The sequence below is a fragment of the Eretmochelys imbricata genome, chromosome 6, assembly GCF_965152235.1.
Source record: "Eretmochelys imbricata isolate rEreImb1 chromosome 6, rEreImb1.hap1, whole genome shotgun sequence".
NCBI lineage: Eukaryota > Metazoa > Chordata > Testudines > Cheloniidae > Eretmochelys > Eretmochelys imbricata.
In genome coordinates this window covers 1,660,001-1,683,899 of record NC_135577.1, presented here as the reverse complement: position 1 = coordinate 1,683,899, position 23,899 = coordinate 1,660,001, and the positions used below count along the sequence as shown (strand labels likewise).

The 23,899-nt window shown below is 50.4% G+C and overlaps 1 protein-coding gene across 1 annotated transcript; it reads right to left on the bottom strand.

The window, feature by feature from the left end:
- Positions 1-206: 206 nt before the first annotated feature.
- On the bottom strand, positions 207-6,363 carry LOC144265880 (serine protease 27-like). The gene is made up of 6 exons (XM_077818932.1): positions 6,252-6,363; positions 4,265-4,297; positions 3,843-4,029; positions 3,420-3,691; positions 822-991; positions 207-488 (listed from the first exon to the last, which is right to left on the bottom strand). The coding sequence occupies exons 1-6, from the start codon at positions 6,361-6,363 to the stop codon at positions 207-209; spliced, it is 1,056 nt and encodes a 351-aa protein (XP_077675058.1).
- Between the last annotated feature and the right edge of the window lie 17,536 nt (positions 6,364-23,899).

The window sequence follows — 23,899 nt, the reverse complement described above, 5'->3', positions numbered from 1 at the left end:
AGTTTGCTCACACTGCCCTGTCCCCCCGTGGGTGTGAGCGAGCGAGGCGGGGGTGCATGCCCTCCCCAGGAGGTCTGTGCATGGGGCAGTGCCCCCTGGGGGGGCTGTACCGACAGGGCAGGTGCACCGACAGATCCCACCCCCCTTCCCAGCCTGGGGACAGGATGGGAGGTGGTCCAGCCACCCCTCCCACCTGGTAGCCCTTTCTAGACCTCCATGAGGAGCTGCCCCATGAGCAGCAACAGCCAGGTGGTCATGCCTGTCCTCGCGGCCCAGCCAGTCGCAGCGTTGCCAAGCACGTTCCTCCCCTTCTCGTCTGGCACAAACTCGATATCGGGGATGTGTCTGTGGATCCAGGCCTCGTAGGAGGTGAGGCGGATGTAGACCCCAGGGCGGTTCTTGATGGCACAGCCTTCGCCCCAGCTGATGATCCCGGCCAACAGCCACTCCTTGGACACCTTGCAGACCAGCGGGCCGCCGGAGTCCCCCTGTGGGGGCAGAGACGGGGGTGTCGGAAGGAGAGCGGAGAGCGGCGCTGGGGATCGGGGCCTTGTGTGCGTGTGAGCAGCCCTGGCTCATGCTGGAGTGAATCAGGCTAAATGGAACACCCGGCTAGACAGGCTGGTCCAGGGTAGCAGAGAAGGGGCGGGATACCAGGCTAGATGGGCCCATGGGTCTGACCCAGGGTGAGAGGCAGGATACTGGGCTAGATGGGCCCATGGACCAGCAGGGAGGGGGCGGGATACCAGGCTAGATGGGTTCATGGGTCTGAACCAGGGAGGGTGTCAGGACTCCGCCTTCCCTGGCCAGGAGGCACTCACCTTGCATGTATCCTTCATGCCCTCAGCATACCCGGCACACATCATGTCGTTCTGGATGGACTTGGGCGGGAAGTTCTCGCCCACCACCGTGTTGTAGAGATCCCTGCAGGTCTCCTGGTCTATAATGGGCACTTGAAGCTTCTGGAGGGTCTGTGGAGCTGGCAGGTCCTCTGGGAAGGAGAGCCAGAGACAATGGTGAGGGGCCCAGATGGCTCTGAAGCAGAGCCATCGATTCCAAAGGGAGTGGAGGATGGGGGGAGATCAGAGCATCTCCCCTCTCATCCAGAGCAGTCGTCCATGTCGGGTGCTATCACACAGTCCCCGTGGGAACATCTGTGTACAGGTGATGGGCCTTGTTCAGTCAAGGGGAATCTCTCTGGACTCAACGGTGGACGTTCATTGTTTGAATTGTTGTTTAACAACAAAAACATAAGTTTTCATCACCCAAGATTTGTTTAACCTTTTTTTGGTGGGGAGGGAGGTCGGTTTCAAATGATCAGGCTCTGTTTTGGGAGGTTTGCTTTTCATTGGTTGTTGGGTTTTGTTTATTGACTATCGTTTCTTTGTTTGGGTTTCATTGATTAGGTTTGCAGTTTGGCTTATCAGTTTTCCTTTCTCAGGTAGTGGGTTTCATTTGCTGGGTTTCTGGTTTCATTGATCTGTTTTTGTGTTTTGCTTGTTGAGTGCTTTACTGGGGTTTGGGTTTCATGTCTCACATTTCATTTAAGGGATTTTGTTTCTCGGGCTTTGGGTTGTTTCATGTATTATTTATTGGGTATTGTTTATCAGGTTTTATGTTGCCATGATCGGGTATTATTTGTCAGGTTTCGTATTTCTGTTATCAGTTATTGTTTATTGGTTTTCATAATTGGTATTGGTTATCGGGTTTCATGTTGCATTTATTGGCTATTGCTCATTGGGTTTCATATTTTCACTGTTGGATACTGTTTATTTGTTTCCATTATTGGGTATTATTCATCAGGTTTCATGTTGCTATTATTGGATATTGTTCATTGGGTTTTTTGTTTCCATTATCGATATCATTTATCGGGTTTCATGTTGCATTTATCGGGTATTATTCATTGGGTTTCACATTTCCGTTATTGGGTATTGTTTATCGGTTTCTATTATCGGGTATTATTCATCAGGTTTCATATTGCCATTATTGGGTATTGTTTACTGGGTTTCACTTTTCCATTATCGGCATTGTTTCTGGGTTTCATGTTACATTTATCGAATCTTGTATATCAGGTTTCATGTTTCTGTTGTCAGTAGACTTGGAAGGATTAGATTTTTATCAGTAAATGTTGGTAGACATCAGTCTCACCGAACACACACACAAACGGACGAGAAAATATTTCCATCGATGGTAACAGAAATTTACACATATCCTTTGTATATTTTGACGTGATTTCGACAATTTGTGTTAGCAGTTATAAAGCTTTCACTCTTTGAAATCAGTGTCTGCGGTCATTCAATAATTACTGTCTGACGCAGCCTGTTTTCGGATGGCCCCCCATAATTCCCCACAATTGAACATTTTAATTGATAAAAATAAAAAGATGCTTAAAACTCATAATTTTGGGCAACTGTGAAAATTTGCATGGATAAAAGTAAGAAAAAAAAGCTTAAAAACAAATATCGGTATCTGGTTGAAATGATAAAAAAATAAAAATCAAATTCTACCAAGGCTAGTTATCAGATCTTTTTTATCGGGTTCTGTTTTTCCGTTACCAGTTTTCCTGTTTCATTTATTGGGTACTGTTTATTGGGTTTGGTGTTTTCTTGATCAGGTTTCATTTATTGGGCTTGCATTTTCATTTCTTTCTTCATTGTGTTTCATTTCTTTTATTTCATTTGTCATTTATCTCGTTTCCTTTGTAGCTTATTGTGGTTTGTTTATCTTATTTCATTTACTGTTTATTGTATTTCACTTATTGTTGTTTGCTTTTCATTTATCGCATGCCACTTATCGTTGATTGGGTTTTGCTTATTGGGTTTCCTTCTATCACCTTCCATTTTTATCATGTTTTGTTTCTTATGTTTCATTGATTGTTGATGGTGTTTTACTGATCAGGTAGAGTTTGTTGGGTTTCCTTTGTCATGTTTCTTTTATCACTGATCATGTTTTGTTTATTGGTTTTGTTTGTTGTATTCCTTTTATCATTTCTCAGGTTTGTTTATCAGTTTCATTTATCATGTTCTGTTTATCGTTTATTGCGTTTGGTTTATCAGTTGTGCTCCTTTCATCATTTATTGGGTTTTGTTTTTAGGTTGGTCATTTATTGGGTTGCGTTGTTAGGTTTTCTTTATCAATTGCATTCATCGGTTTCTGTGTTTTGTTTCTCGGGATCCGATTTTGTTTACCGGTTCCCCGGTTTCCCCCTTTTCGAATCCCCCCACAAAGTTCTTCTTCGTAGACCATTTCCCATCATGAATTGTCTCGGGAAAAGAAATCTCAAATCCTGAACCTACTAAATAACCATCCCTTCCTCTGCATCCTTCACCCCAACTGCTGACTCCCACCTGCCCCTCGAGCCCACCGCTTCCCTAGTCTCTCTGCCCCAGTGCCATGATCCCAGCTCCAAAGACACCTACCACCTTCCTGGATGTTGCCCCAGCCAGTCACCCAGCATTTCATGCCTGCTGGGAACTGAACAGAGGCCGTTGGGAGGCAGATGGGGAGGATATAATTGGTGAATTGGATGGGTCTCTCCAGCTCCACCAAGGCTATGTCACCGCTGGAGGATTCCCCTGAGTATATCGGGTGGCGGATGATGCGTCTCACGCCCAAGGACAGCTTGTGAGGTTGACTGTTGGCCAACTTGTTGACTCCCAGCAGCACCGCGTAGTTGGAGGTGTCCATACTCCTGAGAATGGAGAGAGGAGTCAGAAAAGGTGGTTGGGTGGGGGGGCTGCGGGCTGGGATTGGGGGGCACCGGCAGCGCTGGGGGTCAGAGGAGCCCAGGACTGGGACAGCAGGGGGGCTGCGGGTCGGGATCAAGGGACGTTGACACTCACCGTTGGAAGCAATGAGCTGCCGTCACCACCCACTGGTTGGAGATGAGGGATCCCCCACACAGGTGTTTGTTGTACCAGAGCAGACTTGCCTGCCAGGGCCATTCGCCCTCCATCGAATCCTCACCCCCCACGCTCCGGTACTGAGCTCTGGGGCGGCCACATACTGGGGAGAAGGAGGCGGGGGATGCTCAGACAGGCTGGGGGGGATTGCTGGAGCTAGCAGAAAACAGCTGGGTACATCTGGGGCTCATCCCCACACCCCTGCCCTAGGCAGATCTTGAACCAGCCCCACGTTGGGCCCTGGCTGGATCCGTCTCCCACAGCAGAACCAGACAGAGCCCCGATCCAATTGGCTGCTGGGAGCCAGTTGCCTGAACCCCAGCTGTGTGTTACTAATGGGGAGGGAGGGACCAGAAACTCACCTCTATTGGACCGGATCATGTGGGTGCTGGGAACTGAAAGAGATCAGAGAGAAGGTAAGAGATCAGATCCGTGGGCCCACCGAGCCCAGTGTCCTGCCCCCTCCCTGCCAACTGGGATCAGATCACGGGCAAAATTTCTCCCCAGCCTTCCTGAGTTTGACACTGGCTTCTCCTCTGAGGCATGAAGTTTGTAGCCCAATCTATATGTGTGGTCCTCGGCCAGGGGTTCTCAAACTTTTATTCCTGGGCCCCCCTTTGAAAATATATCAGGTTGTGATGGTCCCCCCCCCACCCCCGACTTTTGGTACTGGACATAGTTTTCGCGGTATCAGTGCAGATCCCTGCAGAGCTAGGTAACTATACCAGGCCACCCTTCAGAGCTGGGCTCCCGGCCAGCAGCTGCCACTCTCCGGCCACCCAGCTCTGAAGGCGAGGGAAAAGGACGAGCAAGGACCGAAAAAGGAGTTCATGTCCGTGAAAACCTGGACGTATGGAAACCGGATACAATTTTGGTGATCTTGCAACCCCCCCCCCCCCAGTAGCCTTGTGACCCCCTTTTGGGACAGGACCCCCAGTTTGAGAAACACTGTCTCTAAGCGTGTAGGGAATTTCTCTCCTTCCTCCAGATATTCCGCACTTTGGCTTGAAATCCTGGGAAAACTCGTGACCCCGTCGCGTCCTGCAGCAGGGCGATCTGCAGGTTAACTGAGTTCTACATTAGGCTTTATTGCCATTGGTCAGTCCCACCCACATTCACATCGCTTGGCACTGTGTTTTTAGCTACCCAGGACCTACCTCGTGCCACATGTGAAATCAGCACTCATCTCCCGCGGAGGGTGGTACAATAAATCAGTTTTCACGGCAGCAGATAGATCAGGGCCCCGTCGCGCCAGGCGCTGCACGGACCCCCCACGACGGAGATCACTGCACAGCCCGCTGACTGAGATCAGAGCCTCTATTGTGCCCAGCACTGTACAGACCCTGTGACCAAGATCAGGGCTCCCCTTGTCCCGGCCACCACCCAGACACAGAGAGAGAGAGAGGCAGTCCCTGGCCCAAAGAATTTCCGGTCTGAATAACAAAGAGAGACAAAGGGCGGGGGAGGGAGGGGGGGAAACTGAGGCACAGAGTGGCCTAAATCATACTGGCTCTCTGATCAGAAGCCATTGAGAGCTGAAAGAACACCTGCCTTCTTAAGGCTGGGCATGACATAACCACCGCCGGCTAATGCGGGTGTGAAGCAAACTCCCCCATGGGGCGGGGGGGACCCACGGCTGCCTCCTGCAGGGACCGTAGCACTTTCCAGCAGGGGTGACAGGAGCTGCAGACAGGATACTGGACTAGAAGGGCCCATGGGGCTTATCCGGGGGGTGGCAGGGTACAAGGCTAGATGGATCCATTAGTTTCATCTACTACAGATGCTGTCATGGGGACAGGTCCAGGATTTCCCGATGTGAATCTAAGTTGAACTGGAGGTTTCCGGGCCCCCATCTCTGTGGTCTGAACTTCCCCAGGATCAAATTTGACAGGTCAGGGGTCCCAGGGCAGCTGCAACTGGCCGAACCCCTGTCTACCCACTCCCCTGTCCTCAGGCCTCTAATGAGGAGGAGGGGGGAGGCAGATTGTAAGGCCAAGGGGGTGGGGGGGAGGGGGTTCAGGCTGGCCTCTGTGACTGACCCCATTCGGGGCCCCTTGGCTTTCCCAGCCCTACAAGCGCCTTCTCCCTGCGTGGAGCTGACGCCCAGGCCCCGAGGAGGAGAGGTGACAGGCATACACCCACACGCGAGGGCAGATGATGCTGAGTCACTGTCAGGGCTGGGAATAGAACCCAGGAGTCCTGGCTCCCAAGCCCCCTGCTCTGACCTCTCAACCCCACTCCCCTGCCAGAGCCAGGGTGAGAACCCAGGCGTCCTGGCTCCCAACCCCCACGCTCCAACCCACTAGACCCCACTCTCCTGCCTTCCCTTCCCCGAGTCCTGGCTCTCACCTCTGGAGAGCGATTCCATCTCGTTGCAGCCTTTCCAGTAGAAATCCAACGTGCTGGCAGCCGTCCCTGTCAGCCCGGCCAGGACGAGGAGCCGCAGCCCCCCCCAGCCCATCACCCATCCCTTCTGGGCAGCTCCTCGTCCCTCCCCCATACCACTCCTGAAGGGTACAAGCACAGCCTCTCCTGCGAGGCAGCCAACGAACAGCTGCCGGGTGCCCTCTGGGGCTCGGGACTCCTATATACCCAGGCGAGCAGGGCGGGGAACAAAGTGGCCCAACTCGTTCTAGGTGAGGATCCTAAGCTTTGCTCCAACTTGTGTGTGGTGGAACCCAGGAGTCCTGGCTCCTAGCACCACCCCCATGCTGCTCTAACCCACTAGCCACACTCCCCTCCCTCAGCCGGGATAGAAACCAGGAGTCCTGGCTCCCAGCCCCCCCACCCTAACCATTAGACTGCACTCCCCTCTCAGAGATGGGGATGGAACCCAGGTATCTGGGATCTCAGCCCCACCTGCTGTAACCCACTAGACCCCACTCCCCTCCCACAGCCGGGATAGAAACCAGGAGTCCTGGCTCCCAGCCCCCCCCCCCCCCCGCCCTAACCATTAGACTGCACTCCCCTTGCAGAAATGGGGATAAAACCCAGGAGTTCTGGCTCCCAGCCCCCCCTGCTCTAACCCACTAGACCCTACTCCCCTCCCATTGTGCTGGGCACTGCGCAGACCCTGCCCAAGACTGGGGCCCCTGGTGGACACCCGTGAATGTTCAGTGCTGGGATTTTATTACAGTAATCGGGTTAGTATAGTAATCGGTGTCTGGGTGGTAGGTGACCACCCATCTGTCGCCTATCGATCACCTATCATTGCTCCCATGAAACCCCACTACCCCCCAATTTCTAACTCCTTTGGTAGCTCCGGATTTACACTGGGCTCACGGGGGTCAGACTCCGGCCTTGTCGGCCAAGCCCCTAAAGCCGCCAGGAGACTAGGCTAGATGGGCCTGTGGGTCTGAGCCAGGGTGAAAACCCCCCAGTCTCTGCATTTTATTATTTTTCACCAGATTCTGTAACTTTCTCCCTGGCGGTTTTGAAGCTAAGATCTCCGGTTCATTGCTTGTGACCTGGTTTGTAAAACTCTGAAGATAACCCACGCTAGAGACGTTTCCGGTATTATTAATGAGCTGGTATTGACCTATAATTATGGTAATTACTATTATTTAACTCAAACGGCCAAAATGCACTTGGGAGGAACACATTTTGAGTTAAATTTCGGCAGCTCGGGCCTTCGTGTCTTACTCTCTATATTGTGGTACCAAGTCCAGTGCCCAGAGATGGATTGCTACCCCATGGGGCTAGGCCCCAGACAAAACCCTTTCATTCTGAAACCTCTCTTGCTCTTCCCAGGAGACCTCCAACTGCCACAGGAGCAGAGGCGAGTGGGTTGGAAATGGTACGGTCCCATTTGATCTTCAAGGCTCAGTTTTCTCACCGCTCCGGCAGTGCCTAGACCGGTCCCAGCTCTTACTGTTTACTCCACCCACACGCCCACCCACGCCAGGCATGCCACCCTGGCAGTTAGCCCAGTTCCTCCTCCCGCCCACGCTGGTCTATGTGCCTGCTTCTGTGAGATGCCCTGGCTGCTTGAGGAGGGTAACTCAAGTTCTCCCCAGTGAGAACAGCTGCTCATGACCCACCACCTCCCATCTGCCTGCCAATCTCCTAATATAATCTAATTTAATCTGCCTGCCCTAATCTCTGTGCCTGTCACTCTGATAAACTGACCTTTCTCTCCTAAATCTATATTTCCTAGTCTTGTCCCTCCTAAAATGAACTTTCTAATCCAAAACCTCTCTCCTAATCTCATCTAATTTTATCTAATCTAATCTAATAATACCCCTAGATACCTAATCTATTCTAATTTGAGCCTCTCCCAATCTAATCTAATCTAATCTAATCTAATCCAATACAATATGACTCCCCTGATAACCTAATCTCTTCTAATTTGAGCCTTTCATAATCTAATCTCACCAAGTCTAATCTAATCTGACATTCTGAAAATCTAATCAAATTTGATGCTTTCTAAATTCTTAAGAAATTAAGAATTAAATGTATTCTTAAGGTGAGTTTCAGAAAATCTGATGTAAACCTCTGAAAATCAAATCTAACCCATCTGAAACTCATCTGACTATCAACTAATCTAATATCTCTCTCTCCAACTATTTCAGTGCTTCAGTCACCCAGCTTCTGTCCTGTTAGATTTGCTACCCAAATTGTCCATCTACTTCTCTTTTAATTGAGTTGAAACTAATTTCTAACTAAAATAATCTTCCACTTGCTACTTCGCTCTTAAACTAAACTCTCCTCAATTCTGTCTTCCCTGATCTAATTTCTACCTCCATGATCTAATTTTATCTATTCTGAAAGACACCAATTTAATCTCATCTCCTCTAATCTAAAATATCCCTGTTCCAGTCCAATCCAATTTAATCTGTTACTCCATAATCTAAGATAACCTAATTATCTCTTATACGAACATCTGGGCACTTCATATATTAATCTAACTGCTCTATTAATTTAGAGCCTGTTTTTAAAAGTAATTATTGTAATCGCCTTGATTTGGACTTTAGATCCACTGGCTGTAAGGATTTATGCCCAGCTCTCTGAGGGGAGTGGGCGGTCTAGTGGTTAGAGCAGGGGGGCTGGGTTCTGTCCCTGGCTCCTCGCAGTTGGGGCTAGTGGGCTAGAGCTGTGGGACTGGGAGCCAGGACTCCTGGGTTCTGTCCCTGACTCTGTGGGGGGAGTGGGGGCTAGTGGGCTAGAGCTGTGGGGCTGGGAGCCAGGACTCCAGGGTTCTTTCCCAGGCAGGGCAGGGATAGGAATACAGTAGTTAATACAGATGGGTCTGGGAGACCAGACTCCTGCACTCCAGTCCACACCCTATCATTCTCTTACCACTGCCCATGGCAAGGCAGCCTTCTCTCAGTGCCTTAGTTTACCTATATGGCCAGCGCCGCCCTCCTCTCCTGGGATGTGGCGGTGGCCGGATGCGCGCCCATCTCTGCAACACCTGTCGGGTGTCAGCGACACACTTCAAACCAAAACAGTCACACTTCCGGCTCAGCTTGGTCCAACCGTATTGGGAATTGTTGGAGAAGCGACTCGATTCTGTGGCTTTTAATTTCTTTTATGTTTGCAAGGGAGCGTAGCGTTTAAAACCACACGGGCAGGCCCGGCAGGCTTCTACTTCAGACACGGGGCGTCAGGAAAAGCCCCGGCTCTGGGCAGGGATGGGGGGCGGGGGTCTAGCTGAGGCCCTGCGGTGGGACTGGGGTCCCCTGGCTCCTGCTGCAATAAACAGTGGGAGCGGGTAAAGCCTTCGTGGCTGCGGGCGGGATTGGGTGGGCAGACGGCGTCACAAAGGGAATCTGAGCGACGTGAAGCAAGTTTGCCTTTTGTAAACACAAGGTTTAAGACGTAAAGGTTTCAGAGGGGCAGCCCTGTGAGCCTGTATCAGCAAGGACTCCTCGCTGGTTTTGTGACTACTTAAGTCGAAGCTCGGGCTAGAAAGCGATTTGTCGCTTTTTAGAGCAGGAGTTGAAGTCTGGTTGGTTGGGATTTTTTTTTACCACGGCTTAAGCAAGAGTCGTTTTAGTCTTTTGGTGGGAACCCCCGTGGCTGAATTCCGTGTCTATCTATCAGACATGAGCCGACCTTCTTTTGTTAGTCGCGTGGGGGAATCTGTCCCTCTTGCGGGATTTGCGGGCTCTAAGGTTTGTGCGAGCGGGAGCAAGAGAAAAATGCAGGAAACAAGGCGGGGCGGGAGGGAGCGAGATTAAAACGATACTCTTGTGCAGGGCTCTAGGGTCTAGTGGGGGGTTGGGAGCCAGGACTCCTGGGTTCTATCCCTAGCTCTGGGACGGGAGTGGGGTCTAGTGGTTAGAGCAGGGGGGCTGGGAGCCAGGACTCCTGGGTTCTATCCCTAGCTCTGGGACGGGAGTGGGGTCTAGTGGTTAGAGCAGGGGGAGCTGGGACCCAAGGATGCAAACTTTAATGGTGAAATGTGGCAGCTGACTAGAATCCAAGAGTCCTGCCTCCCAGCTCCCCCCTCCCCACCCGGTAACCTCATTAACGCCTCAGACAAAGGGAAAGAGACACAATTTGTCTCTACGATGCTTCCACTTATTTATGGTTGCTGATTGTTTTATTACTGAGGTTTTTATGGCTGTGCCCTGGGCAGGCTCGCAGGTTTGGACAAACACACGTATAACTCCGTAAATGCATTTTGATAGCCCTAATTGTGCGAGAAAGAAGCCATTTAAGGTTAGGGTGTGAACCCAGGAGTCCTAGCTAGAATTCAGATTGGAATGCAGAGGCGGCTGCCTCTCGGCGCCAGAGGAGCCCTCCCCATGCGGTGTTATGTGTGGCTGTTCCCCAGTTGCTCTGTGTGATGAAGGGGGACTGTTCTTAATGTTTCCTCTGAATAGTGTGGGGGTGCCTCAGTTTCCCCTATGCAGTTCTTAAGTATCTAGGTGGTGAGATAAGGGTGTATGATCATTGCAGAGCCCTAGAGGGCAGGTGTGTGCAGGGGTCTGGACACAGAGAATGGCCGACACCCTGTTTCCTGGCCACTGATGGCCTGGCCCTTCCCCCCCACAAGGTGAGAGCTAAAGGGTTGGAGAACAAAGGAATCTGGTGCCCTCCTGGCCCGGGAAAGGGACAAAGCCCAGAGGAGGTGGGGCTGGGGGGAGTTTCAGTTGGGGGCTGGCTGGAGACATGGAGTGAAGGGCAGACGTGGTTGTCTGGCTCACTGCCTCCCCAAAATGGACCCAGCTGAGGGGTCCTGTTCTCTGCACCTACAAGCTCTGTGTTAGACCATGTTCCTGTTGTCTAATAAACCTCTGTTTTACTGGCTGGCTGAGAGTCCCGTCTGACTGCGGAGTTGGGGGGCAGGACCCTCTGTCTTCCCCAGGACCCCGCCAGGGTGGACTTGCTGTGGGAAGCGCACGGAGGGGCAGAGGAGGCTGAACGCTCCAAGGTCAGACCCAGGAAGGTGGAAGCTGTGTGAGCTGTGTGTCCTGCAGACAGGCTGCTCCCAGAGAGGAGACTTCCCCAGGTCCTGACTGGCTTCATGGGGAGCAGTTCCAGAGCATCGCCCGGGGACTCCGTGACAACTGGTGGCAGCGGTGGGATGTACTGCACCCCGTGGATGGCGCTTCCTGCAGTAAGCGACTGGGGAGCAGTAAAACGAAGGGGGATTGATGAGGACCAAGCATGCTGAAGGCTCAGAGAGGAGCGGTTTCGGGGGGCGGTTAACCCCTGGGAGTGTGTGACCAGCGAGAAGGACTGTGCAGTAATGGGGTCCCCCTGGGGACTGCGATGAGCAGTCTCAGGGTCGGAGGAGCCTGTGGCTTGGCCCTTGGAGAGAGAAGGACTTTTGCAGTAACAGGGTTCCCCTGGGGATTGCAGCGAGCGGTCTCAGGGGCAGAGGAGTCTGCAGCTCGACCCTGGCAAAGAGGGGGTGACCTCAAGAAGGGCTGGCACACTCGGGGTTCTCCCTGGAAACCGTGGGGAGCTGAGAGCACACAGGCCTGTGAGTCCACAACAACTTGGGAGGAGCACAGTGATGGCCTGTCACCATCTCCTTCAGAAGGACATTGTAATCCTGTGCAGAAAGAGAGGGTTGAGCATTGGAAAGTTCACCAAAGCACAGTTCATCGTGCAGCTGGAGGAGGATGACCGCTCAAAGGAACAGATTCCTGACCCCAAATGGGGCTATAGCAGGATCTGGGAGCAGCTGGAGTGGGAGCCAGGCATCCCCAAGATTCCTGTCCCCGACCAGACGAGGGTCTTCACGATCGGGTTCCCCATCAGGGGATCGGAGACCAACGGGATTGGAGCTGAGTCCGAGAGAGCAAGAGGACGGTGAGAGCCAGCGAGAGCCCGAGAAAGAGCTGCAGAAGCAGAAGCGGCATGAACTGGCAGTGGGGGAGCGGAGAGGCCTAGGGGACCTCCCCGGGGTGAGTGGGCATAGACCCTGGGATGCCAGTTCCGCAGGGAATCTCGAGACTAAATTGCTGCCCCTGGTTAAGGAGTGGGGGATGTGGACGCCCACCTCACTGCCTTTGAGCAGGCTGGCGATTTGAACCGGGGGACCCTGCGGAAAAGCCCCGGTGTCTAGCTCCCTTGCTGGGTCCCAAGGCCACAGACTCCGTCAGCCAGATGGGTGGGGAGGTGGACAGGCTCCCACTCCTGGTCCCAACCTATCTGTCTGTGTGGAGTTTCCTGGGGCCAGGCCCCTCGGACCCCAGTGGGAGTGGGAGGTGATGGTCAATGGGGAGACATTCCTGGGGTGGCAAGATCCTGGGACAGAGAGAACTGTTGTCAGGCCCCGGGTGGTCCAGCCTCAGAGGCTGAGGGGCTGTGTGAGCTGGGTGAGGGTCCCAGGGACGAAGCCCCTCGCCCTGCCTATGGCCCAGATCCCTGTGCAGACCCAGGAGGGGTCGGGCTGGCTGGCCGTTGGGGTTCCCCAGGATATCAGCTGCGAGACCCTGTTGTTGGTGACTGTGTCTCTTTGGGACAGGATCCAGGCCCTGCTCCTGAAACGGCCGAGGGTTTGAATTTGAATCCAGGGAACCAATTGGCGGAGAGGGAAATGGTCAGTGAAAATGCAGGTGACCTGGCTGGCAGCAGGGAGGAGCTGCTAGGCTCAGGCTACCTGCCTGCCTGTAACCAGCCCCCTGGGGCTCCCCGCCCCCCTTGTACACCAGAGAGGGGGCTCACGCTGGCTCTGATGCTGTGAGGAAAGCAGGGAGCTCGCTGCCTACCCCACTGGGACAGCAAGGGCAGCGCTGAGCACAGGGGGAGCTGAGACCCCAGCTGAGTGGGGGGAGACACAGGCAGGGCAGGGGATCTGTGGGGAGTGGCAAGGTGCTTGGTAAGGAAAGTTTGGATGAGCCTAGGCAGCCTTGTGAGCTGATGGCTGTGTCTAGTCAGCAGGGTGGGAAGGCGAGGAGAGTGGAAGATGAGTGTCCCTGGACCTTACCGGTTACCTGGGTGGAGAATTGGGACAGGGAAGGAAACTTGCCTGTGTCTGCCAGGGGTATTGACTTGCCTATGGAGGGAGCTCCCCTGATCTCCAAGCAGTTGTCTGTGACCAGCCCTGTGTGCTGGGACAAGGGAAAGAGATCCCAAGCTGGGTGTCTGGGAAAGGAGAAAGTGTGTCCGGCTCTTCTTGGTCTGTGGAGCAGACAGAAGGGGCCTTTCAGCCTGTGATGGTTGAGGGTCGTTGTCTCAGAGCTGGTTCTGGATTCAGCTGAAGCTCAGGAAGGGAAGGGTCCTAAGTTTGTGTCTGCTCGGGAGAATGGCCCTGTAACTAGGTCGCATCCAGATAGTGTCTATGTAAAATCCCGGAGACCAGACAATTCTGGTGCTTGTATTTTGCCCGTTGCTAGTGTGTGGCTGGGAAAGGGTGCAGCAACTCTGTCTAATCAGGGTGAGATCCTAGCCAGGGCACAAGGAGAGCATGAAGGTGATGTGATTGTGTTACCTACTGAGGGTGTGGAAACCTGTAGCAAGAAGGAAAAGATTCCTGAACTTGTGTGTGGCAAAGGGAAGGAGAAGGCTTCTGACCTTTTATCTAGGGAGTCTGTAAGTTTGCCTGAAAGGGGATTGTGTAGGAATCCGCCAGATGGGTCAGAGGTGATTCTGGATGTAAGGGAGACCCAGAAAGAGTCTGTTGTTGCTCAGGAAAGTGTTCCTCTAGAGCAAGCCCTCGGTAAAGAGGGTAAGGGCAGAATTTCTGTGAGGGGTGAATTGTTACACCCTAGGGAAAGGAATCCTCATGGAGTCTTTGCAAGCAGTTTACTGCCACTGAAGGGTGTGAAAGTGATTTAATCAAGAAAGTTTCAGTTCCTAACAGCCAGAAATTTTCTGTTGTGAATGGATCCACTGACTTTCCTGTTGAAGGATCCAGCGTGGATAGCTTTGAGAAGGTCTCAGACGGAGCTGTTAAGAAAGTTAAACAGTCCTCTAATGAAGTGGCTGTGTTTGGCCAGCTTGTTGGGGAGACAAGGTTGTGGAGAAAGGGATGTCTCCATGCTGATTCTGTAAGTGAACAGTATGTGGCCCAGGTCAAGATGGGGGCTCTTAGCCAAGAGAGCCCGAATTGCAGCCCTCCAGACTGGAGTGCTGGGAGAAGACCCGATCCCAGTTTGACCCCCTGGGGTTTTGGGGTGGCTAAAGGCCACGGGCCGCGTAAACCTTCCCACATGTGGCCTGCAAGTGCTATCGACCACCCCCGACCTAAGGGAGGGTGTGAAACTGGAAGGGCCTGGTGTAACTCCCACCTAGGAACCGGATAGATGCTGGGGCATCCATGGGAACGTTGGTGGCTTCGAACTTCCCCAGGTCACCGGCAAAAGTGACCCCACTCAGTTCGGTCTCGAAGGGGGGAGAGATGTGACGAAGCGGGACTGTTCTTAATGTTTCCTCTGAATAGTGTGGGGGTGCCTCAGTTTCCCCTATGCAGTTCTTAAGTATCTAGGTGGTGAGATAAGGGTGTATGATCATTGCAGAGCCCTAGAGGGCAGGTATGTGCAGGGGTCTGGACACAGAGAATGGCCAACACCCTGTTCCCTGGCAACTGTTGGCCTGGGCCCTTCCCCCCTGCAAGGTGAGAGCTGAAGGGTTGGAGACCAAAGGAATCAGGTGCCCTCCTGGCCCGGGAAAGGGACAAAGCCCAGAGGAGCGGGGGAGCTGGAGGGAGTTTCAGTTTGAGGCTGGATGGGGATGAGGAGTGAAGTGCAGACGGGGTTGTCTGGCTCACTGCCCCCCCAAAATGGATCCGGCTGAGGGGTCCTGTTCTCTGTACCTACAAGCTCTGTGTTAGACCATGTTCCTGTCGTCTAATAAACCTTCTGTTTTCCTGGCTGGCTGAGAGTCACGTCTGACTGCGGAGTTGGGGGCAGGACCCTCTGGCTTCCCCAGGGCCCTGCCTGGGCGGACTGGCTGTGGGAAGCGCAGGGAGGGGCAGAGGAGGCTGAATGCTCCGAGGTCAGATCCAGGAAGGTGGAGCCGGGTGAGCTGTGTGTCCCGCAGACAGGCTGCTCCCCGAGAGGAGACTTCCCCCGAGTCCTGCCTGGCTTCGTAGGGAGCAGTTCCAGAGCATCGCCCGGGGACCCCGGGACACTCTGCCCCAGAGGCGGCTGCATCTCACCACCAGGGAGCCAACCCCCGGCTGTCTCACTAAGGGATGGATTCAGTCCCAGCCCCTTCCCCTACCAGTGCCAGGGGGCTGGCACGCAGCCCAGCTCACAAGGGCAGGGGCCCTGGAGGACCCCTGGATTAGCCCCTCCTGTTCAGCTCACCAGTAGCCACTTGCTCCCATTGCTGGGCCTTGGCTGACCCCTTGTGGCTCAGGACCCACACTGCAATGGTCGGGAACAGAGAGAATTAATCCTGGTACCCAGCACCCGGACCGGAGCGCTAAGCCACTAGATCTCCCTCCCTCTCTTGGCCGGGGATGGAACCCAGGAGTCCTGACTCACAGTCCCCAGCCCTGCTCTAACACACCAGACCCCACTCCCCTTCCAGAGCTGGAGAGAGAACCCAGGCGTCCTGGCTCCCAGCCCCCCCCCCCCCGCTCTAACCCACTATACCCCACTCCCCTCCCAGAGCTGGGGAGAGAACCCAGGAGTCCTGGCTCCCACCCCCCTGCCCCACTCTAACCCACTAGACCCCACTCCCCTCCCAGAGCCAGGGAGAGAAGCCAGGAGTCCTGGCTCCCAGCCCCCCTGCTCTAACCCACCAGACCCCAGCCCACTCCCCTCCCAGAGCTGGGGAGAGAACCCAGGAGTCCTGGCTCCCAGTCCCCCTCATGCTCTAACCCACTAGACCCCACTCTCCTCCCAGAGCTGGGGAGAGAACCCAGGAGTCCCGGCTCCCAGCCCCCACTCCCCTCCCAGAGCTGGGGATAGTCCCATCTCCCCTTCACACCCTGCAGCTGGAACCTCAGCAGCACCGTCAGTCAGAGGGTCTGTGTGGTGCCCATCACAGTGGTCTCCAGGCAGTCCGACAATGAACGCGATGGTGATCTGTCATACTCATCCCCATGGGAATTTAAAGGCTCTGTGTGATGAGTCAGCCAGGGCTGCATGGCTTGGAGGGGGTGAGTCACTGGGGAAGAAATGGGGCTGTCCATTTCAATATACCTCATGGTTCATTGTTATTGTTCGTGATTATTGCTTTTCTTTCTGGCTGACACACACCACCTCTTACCCTGACCCCAGCAGCAAGTTCATTGCAGTAAGGTGGAAATAGGCTTGCTGGTGTCAAGCTGTGGTAGCCAGTGGTTAGAGTTGGGAGCCAGGACTCCTGGGTTCTCTCCACAGCTCTAGGAGGGGAGTGGGGTCTAGTGGTTAGAGCAGTGGGCGCTGGGAGCCAGGACTCCTGGGTTCTCTCCCCAGCTCTGGGAGGGGAGTGCTGTCTAGTGGTTAGAGCAGGGGGGGGCTGGGAGCCAGGACTCCTGGGTTCTCTCCCCAGCTCTGGGAGGGGAGTGCTGTCTAGTGGTTAGAGCAGGGGGGGGCTGGGAGCCAGGATGCCTGGGTTCTCTCCCCAGCTCTGGGAAGGGAGTGGGGTCTAGTGGTTAGAGCGGGGGAGGGTGGGGGCTGGGAGCCAGGACTCCTGGGTTCTCTCCCCATTTCTGGGAGGGGAGTGGGGGCTGGTGGGTTAGAGCGAGGTGGGGCTGGGAGCCAGGACTCCTGGGTTCTATTGACGGCCAGCAAGGGGCCGTGCAGCTCACACCGCTTTAAACCCATCCACCTTCGGTCAAGGCAAATGCTCATCTTGGCATAACTCCCTGAGCCTGGTCGTGCAAACATCATCACCCCCTGCTTGCGGTCCGGCGTGCACCAGTCTGCCCCCGTTACAGCACCCCCCAGCAGCGTTTGCCGGGCACCGAGCTCTGCAGGCACCGAACTTCCCTGTAATTATCCCTCTGACGGCGCCCTGAGCAGGCCGGGCAAGTCAGCCCCCTGGCAGGAAGCTCCTGCAAGGCTGGGATGCTTCGGAGGTGAGATCAGGCAGGGCCTTGCAACAGGATTTCCCACCCCTCCAGGCACCTGGGACCGGGAGCCGGGCCCTCGAGGGCTGCACGACCGCTGTGAACACCCCGGCAGCAGCCTCCATGAAGCATCAGCCGGGATCCGAGAAACCCATTGGCCACGGCGTTTGCGTTTTCACAGGGAATCTTTAGTTTTTACATGTTGTGAACCAACTAAAACCTTGTACAGTGGAACCCCGATTGCCCGATCAAACTGGGACCGGGCCCGGATCAGATCACCAAAAATTCAGATCATCAGGAGAACGGGCGGGGCTCCGGCCAGGGGTGCCGGAAAAGCGGGGGGCCAGCGGGAAGAGGCAGTGTGAGAGCAGGGGTGGGGGTGGGGGTGGGGGCGGGGCCAGGGGTTGGGTGCCTCTGCCCCCCCCCCCGACCACTTTTAGGGCACTTCCGCCACTCCTGTCTCCGGCTGTTGGCCCTGGGTGGCCGGGCTCCAGCTGTCAGCTTAAAAACTGTCAAAATAATCAATACAGCGTTGTGTTCAAACCCCTCTTCAAAACTCACCCACGCGTGATGCCGACAACGGTGCGGCTGCTGATGTGTACAGCTTGCCGTTGACCATGGTTTTCTTGTGGTCCTCTGTCTGCCTGCCTCCATCTGGCATCTCTTGTCATACACACAGACTGGGGCAGAGATGGTGGGTGTGTACAGCGCCTGGCGCAATGGGCTTGTGGGCCATGACTGGGGCTCCTAGGCGCTAACGTAATACCCCTAATAAATATTGTACAGCGCCTGGCGCAATGGGCTTGTGGGCCATGACTGGGGCTCCTAGGCGCTAACGTAATACCCCTAATAAATATTGTACAGCGCCTGGCGCAATGGGCTTGTGGGCCATGATTGGGGCTCCTAGGCGCTAACGTAATACCCCTAATAAATATTGTACAGCGCCTGGCGCAATGGGCTTGTGGGCCATGACTGGGGCTCCTAGGCGCTAACGTAATACCCCTAATAAATATTGTACAGCGCCTGGCGCAATGGGCTTGTGGGCCATGACTGGGGCTCCTAGGCGCTAACGTAATACCCCTAATAAATATTGTACAGCGCCTGGCGCAATGGGCTTGTGGGCCATGATTGGGGCTCCTAGGCGCTAACGTAATACCCCTAATAAATATTGTACAGCGCCTGGCGCAATGGGCTTGTGGGCCATGACTGGGGCTCCTAGGCGCTAACGTAATACCCCTAATAAATACCGTACCGCGCCTGGCGCAGTGGGGCCGTGGTCTCTGACCGCTGCTTTTAGGTGCAACCATAATAACCTAATGCAAAATGCTCCACGCCTGACACAAGGGGCTCCTGCTTCCGTGACTGGTATTACCATAATACACCTAATGACGAATAAGATTGTTCTAGATTATTGATGTACAATATGGTGATTACTTATACATCTCCCATCAAGCCACCTCCGGAGGTCTCCGTTGTCAACGTTTATTTGCTAGTTATTTGTTTAGTGCTGTTACCTCTCTAGTTGTTATATGTAAAGATATTTTATTTAATAAAATGTGCTTTGAGATCTCCTGATGAATACTTGGTTTGTATCTACAAGATAAGAACTAACTAAATATTTATTTGTATTCGCTCCCGAGTTACTTATTAGTTTGTCTATTTTTACTTCTTAGGTATTTATAAGCTTGCTACTTATATATTTTTGATTAGTTTTTTGTTTCTAGCAAAGTATTACTTTATTTTTATCTATGATTGCTCTTTGACAGGTATTTTTTGTTGTTTATTTATTAGTTGGCTCTTTATTAGCCCTATCTATTTAGTTATTTATTTATTATTGTGAAATGTGTTTAATAGTCAATAGTTATTTGTGTTGTCTAGGTTTTGTTTTAGTTTCTAGTTAGTTCTTATCTATTTTGCCATTAGGGATTAAAAATGTTATTTACTTATTAGATTGTCATTTTTTATGAAGAAAGTCGATTATTTGGGCTATTTATTTACTCTTGGGAAAGTTAGTTCTTGTTAGTTAGGCTTGACCTATGCATTTCATATTCTCAGTTATTGATTATATAGCTCAGTGGTTTGAGCATTGGCCTGCTAAACCCAGGGTTGTGAGTTCAATCCTTGAGGGGGCCATTTAGGGATCTGGGGCAAAAATTGGGGACTGGTCCTGTTTTGAGCGGGAGGTTAGACTAGATGACCTCCTGAGGTCCCTTCCAACCCTGATAGTCTATGAGGTGTTTATTTTTGTGACATTTATGTATTAGCTATTGTTCTTCAAATGTATTGGTTTACTTTTGGGGCATGTGTCCAGTAGCCATTGTTTTCTACACTTGTCACTTGTGAGTTAGATTACATTTAGTTATTGTTTGCATTTGTTCTTTTCTACGCTTTTTGTTATTTTGTATTTCTATTCATTATTATTTGTCGGGGTTTTTTTTGACAATTTTTTTAGTTTCTAGTTATCTAGTTGTTTATCTATATTTGCTCTTTGATGCTTGTTATTTTTATTAGCACATCTATGGCATTTGTTATCTGATAGTTATTTCTGTTTCTTTATTAGCTCTTCCTTCTTTATGAGCACTCTCTAGTGGTTTTGTTATGTGATGGTTAGTTTATTTTACTTGTTAGCTCGTCATTCTTTATTAGCACTTCATTCCTTTGCTGATCTTTCCTAATAAGAACGATCTATTGATTTTTCTGTTTTGTGGTATTTGTTTTAATTTCTTAGCCGATATTTTGTTAATAGCACTGTTTATTGTTATTGCTATTTTTGTTATTTCTTTTTATTTCTTAGTGCTTCGAAAGAAAGACAAGCTATCTATTGTGCGTTTCCTATTTGATAGTTATTTCCTAGCCAATCTGTCTTTAGTAACGCTCTCCACTGGTTTTGCCATTTTTTTCTTAGCTGTCTGTTGGGGTCCCACTGCTCTGGCCTATTTTGTGCTCAGACATCAAGCTTGTGGGTGAGATATCAGTAATTAAATAACTGCATCCCTGGTGGAACATGATGCATTTCCCCCGGCACAGTATGAGAGCTGTGTGGCCTGTGATTCTTTTGGAACATGGAAATGATTTCAGCCTGGCATCCATGGGCCCCTTGGGGGGTCTGCAGACTGTGTCTGAGGGGTCCGCGAAAGGTTGTTGTTACCACAGAGCCGTGGTTTTCAATCTGTGATCTATGGATCCGGGGCGGTCCGTTGACTATGTCTAAGATTCCCAAAGACACCTCCTTTTGAAATTATTTCGGGGTCTGCAAATAAAAAAAAGATTGAAAGCCACTGTTTTGGATTCTAGCTCTTGATGAGTATTATCTAGTCCTTTTGTCTGTGAAATGCATTTCTTAGTAAATAGCTAGTTATTGGTTTGTAATTTAATCATCAGTTGTCATTTATTAATTTATATTTGTCTATTATTTGCATTGATTCTTTCCCAGCGATGTATTATTTTGTAATGTCTTTATTAGTTGTAATGTATTCGTTTATAGTGATCGATTATTTTTATTCGAGGTTTAGTAATGTATTAATTGGTTGTCATTTATTAGATATTTAACAATTATTTATTTCCTAGTTATTTATTCTTTGGTAATATATTGATTAACTCTCATTTATTAGTTTACATTTATCTATTATTTGCATTGATTCTTTCCTAGCTATTTATTTTGTAAAAGATAAACTAATAAATGACAGCTAATAAATGCATCATTTGTTTTTCTTATTTCCTAGCTATTTATTGTTTTGTAATATATGTATTGGTTGTCATTTATTAGTTAATCATCTCTTACTTTCTAGCTATTAATCTGTTATTTTCTTGTTATTTATTGTTTTGTAACATATTTATTACTAGTTTACATTTATTTATTATTTGCACTGATAATTTCCTAGTTGTTTTTTATTACAGACTTATTAGCTGTCATTTATTGGTATCTATTTATCTGTCATTTGAGTTTCTTATTTCCTAGCTATTTATTGTTTTTAATATATTTATTAGCTGTCAGTTATAATTTTGTATTTATCTGGTATTCATATTTGTTAGTTCATAGTTATTTATGGTTTGTAATATATTTACTCAATACTATGTATTGGTTCATATTTCTCTGTAACTTGTATTGGTTACTTCCTAAGTATTCATTGTTTTATCATTCATTTATTAGCTGCGATTTATTAGCTTGTATATATCTATAACTTAATTTCCTAATTATTTATTGCATTCATATTAATTCGTTGTCAGTTATTAGTAGATTTTTGTCTGTGATTTGGATTGGTTATTTTCTAGTTATTGGTTGGTTTGTAAGATCTTTAGAGACCATTGGAAAGAGAGAGAATCTTGCAACATCCAAAATTGTAAGCAGAGCAAACCAATGTGAAGTATCAGACGGAGGGAGAAGAAGGTGATGGATATATTTAGGATCATCAACACGATTTCCATGGCAAGGGCTAATATGGAAACAGAAAAAGAGGGCGACCAATAGAGGAAAAAGCCAAATCCATCCCCATGATGCTCAGATGCTTGAGCAGACCAGAGCAAGACTGGAATAAGAGGTGGAAACTGGTGGATGCTCCATGCAGGTGTGGAAGCTTAAAGACAAATGTATTAGTTGTCAGTTATTGGTTTCTGTTTTTCTATTATTTGTATTGGTTATTTCCCAGTTATTTATTATATTGTAACTTACGTATTATTTTCTTATTATTAGCTTCCATTGTTCTATTATTTGCATTGTTTATTTCCCAATTATTTATTGTTTGATAGTTTATTTGCTGTCATTTACTGGTGTATATTTATCTATTTCTTTGTAGAATTCTTGTCACATTTCTTACGAGGGCAAAATGGGAACAAGCCATTTCAATGGACCTGAAATGAATCCTATCAACGACCTTTCCAAACGCAAGCTTATTTCAAAATTAAATTAAAAAACCAAACCCAAAACTTCCCTCCAAAATCTCGCTACATGGAAGGTTTTGAGCTTGTTTTGCTGCCTTTTGACGTGCTCTTCAAAACAAAACGTTCTTGAAATAGAGACATTCCCACGGATGGCTGCGCTTGCAACAAAATGGGTACTGTTGGAAGATTGTCAACCAGATCTAGTAATTCCTGGTTGCTGTGATTTATTATTATTCTTATTATTGAATAATTAATTAATTTCTATTTGATCATTATTTTAACCTCCTTTGTACTGTACTTTGAGAAATGCTGTTGGAAAGTACTAGATAAAATCTACAGAAATGATTATGAATAGTTATATTAATTGTAATTTATCCGTTACGCTTGTTATGCGCTTGTGATTTGTTAGCTGCCGTTTAGATTCTCAGCGGTTGAAATTCCCTCTGGGCTACCGCTTCCATCCTTTAGCATTTTTGGGGCATCTTGTTCTCTGCAGCGAATTGTCCTAGCTGCTCCATGTATCTTACATTTCCACCGATGGAAGAGTCATGGATTCTAAGGGCAAGAAGTCACCAGTAGATCATCTGGTTTGTCCACCTGTGTAGCCCAAGGCATTACATTTCATCCACTTCCTCCTGTGTTTAGTCCTGTAACTTGTGTTTGGTTAAGGTGTCTTCCAGGAAGGTCTCCTGTCTTGATTGGAAGCTGACCAGAAATGGTGAAACCTTCCCTTCCCTCCCCTTCCCTTAGGAGTTTGTTCCAATACTTACTCACCTGAGCTGCTCAGAATCAATTATGGGAATTTGCCTGGCTTTAATGTCAGGCTGTTGGTTCTTTCTCTTCCTGGTTCGAGAGCCCATTAGTGCCCGGGACTGTCTCATATTAACTGGCCTCCAGGCCACATTAGAAGCCACCCAAAGATGGAGACTCCAGGTGGAGAATGTGTTGGGTTTTTTTTTAACCTGACTCCAGATTCCTCCCGGCACCTGCGACTCAACCTTCTTGTACTGACGACCCCGTTCAGACAGCACACCTCGGAGAGCAAACCCCTGTACAAATGACAAACGTTTTGTTTACTTAACACTATTTTCAGTGCAGAGCTGGGTGGTGATAATACCGTAGTATTTTGCTTAGGAACAATGATCGCTGTGTTGGACGTTTGCCATACTTTTTATGTACATATGCTACATGGTGACGGAAAGGTGTGTAGGACTTTCTAAAAGGCTAGCTTTAAATAATAGATTTTAGAGCCGTTTCTCTCTGTTTCATGCGTGTACTCATGACCCCCACATAATGATCTTGTGACCCCCCCCCAGATTGAGAACACCTGATCTCGGGGGATCGAAATCAGCATGAGGCATTGTTACGGTGGCCATCTGGCCAGCGTTGAAGCAGCCTGGCTGGTTTTTCGCCGTGCCCCGTCGCAGGGTGTCCCGGGTGCACAGGATCGGTGCTACGCCCCCGCTTTGCCACAGCCCCTCGGAGGCCCCCTCTTCCTCCCGGACTCAAAGTCTCTGGGCTCCAGCCCTCCAACCACACAAGCTCTGTCCAATGAGTCCAGCTGAGATAGAGGCCTACCCACGCCGCAGGGACCAATGCCCCGCAGCCACGATTTGCAGTGACGCCCGGCAGCCTGTAGTAGCCGGGTATTTTATCCGCCGGACCACAGCACGGGAAGTCCTTAGGTTAGCCCGGAGAAGCAAAGGTGAAGACA

What these genes read in the sequence shown, in the direction of transcription:
- LOC144265880 (XM_077818932.1), bottom strand. Translation starts at nt 6,363, where the DNA reads ATGGGCTGGGGGGGGCTGCGGCTCCTCGTCCTGGCCGGGCTGACAGGG. An exon ending in GGGCAACATCCAGGAAGGTG is followed by an intron (nt 992 to 3,419) that starts GTAGGTGTCTTT and finishes TCTCCTTCCCAG; the next exon opens with AGGACCTGCCAGCTCCACAG. An exon ending in GCATGAAGGATACATGCAAG is followed by an intron (nt 489 to 821) that starts GTGAGTGCCTCC and finishes CTGCCCCCACAG; the next exon opens with GGGGACTCCGGCGGCCCGCT.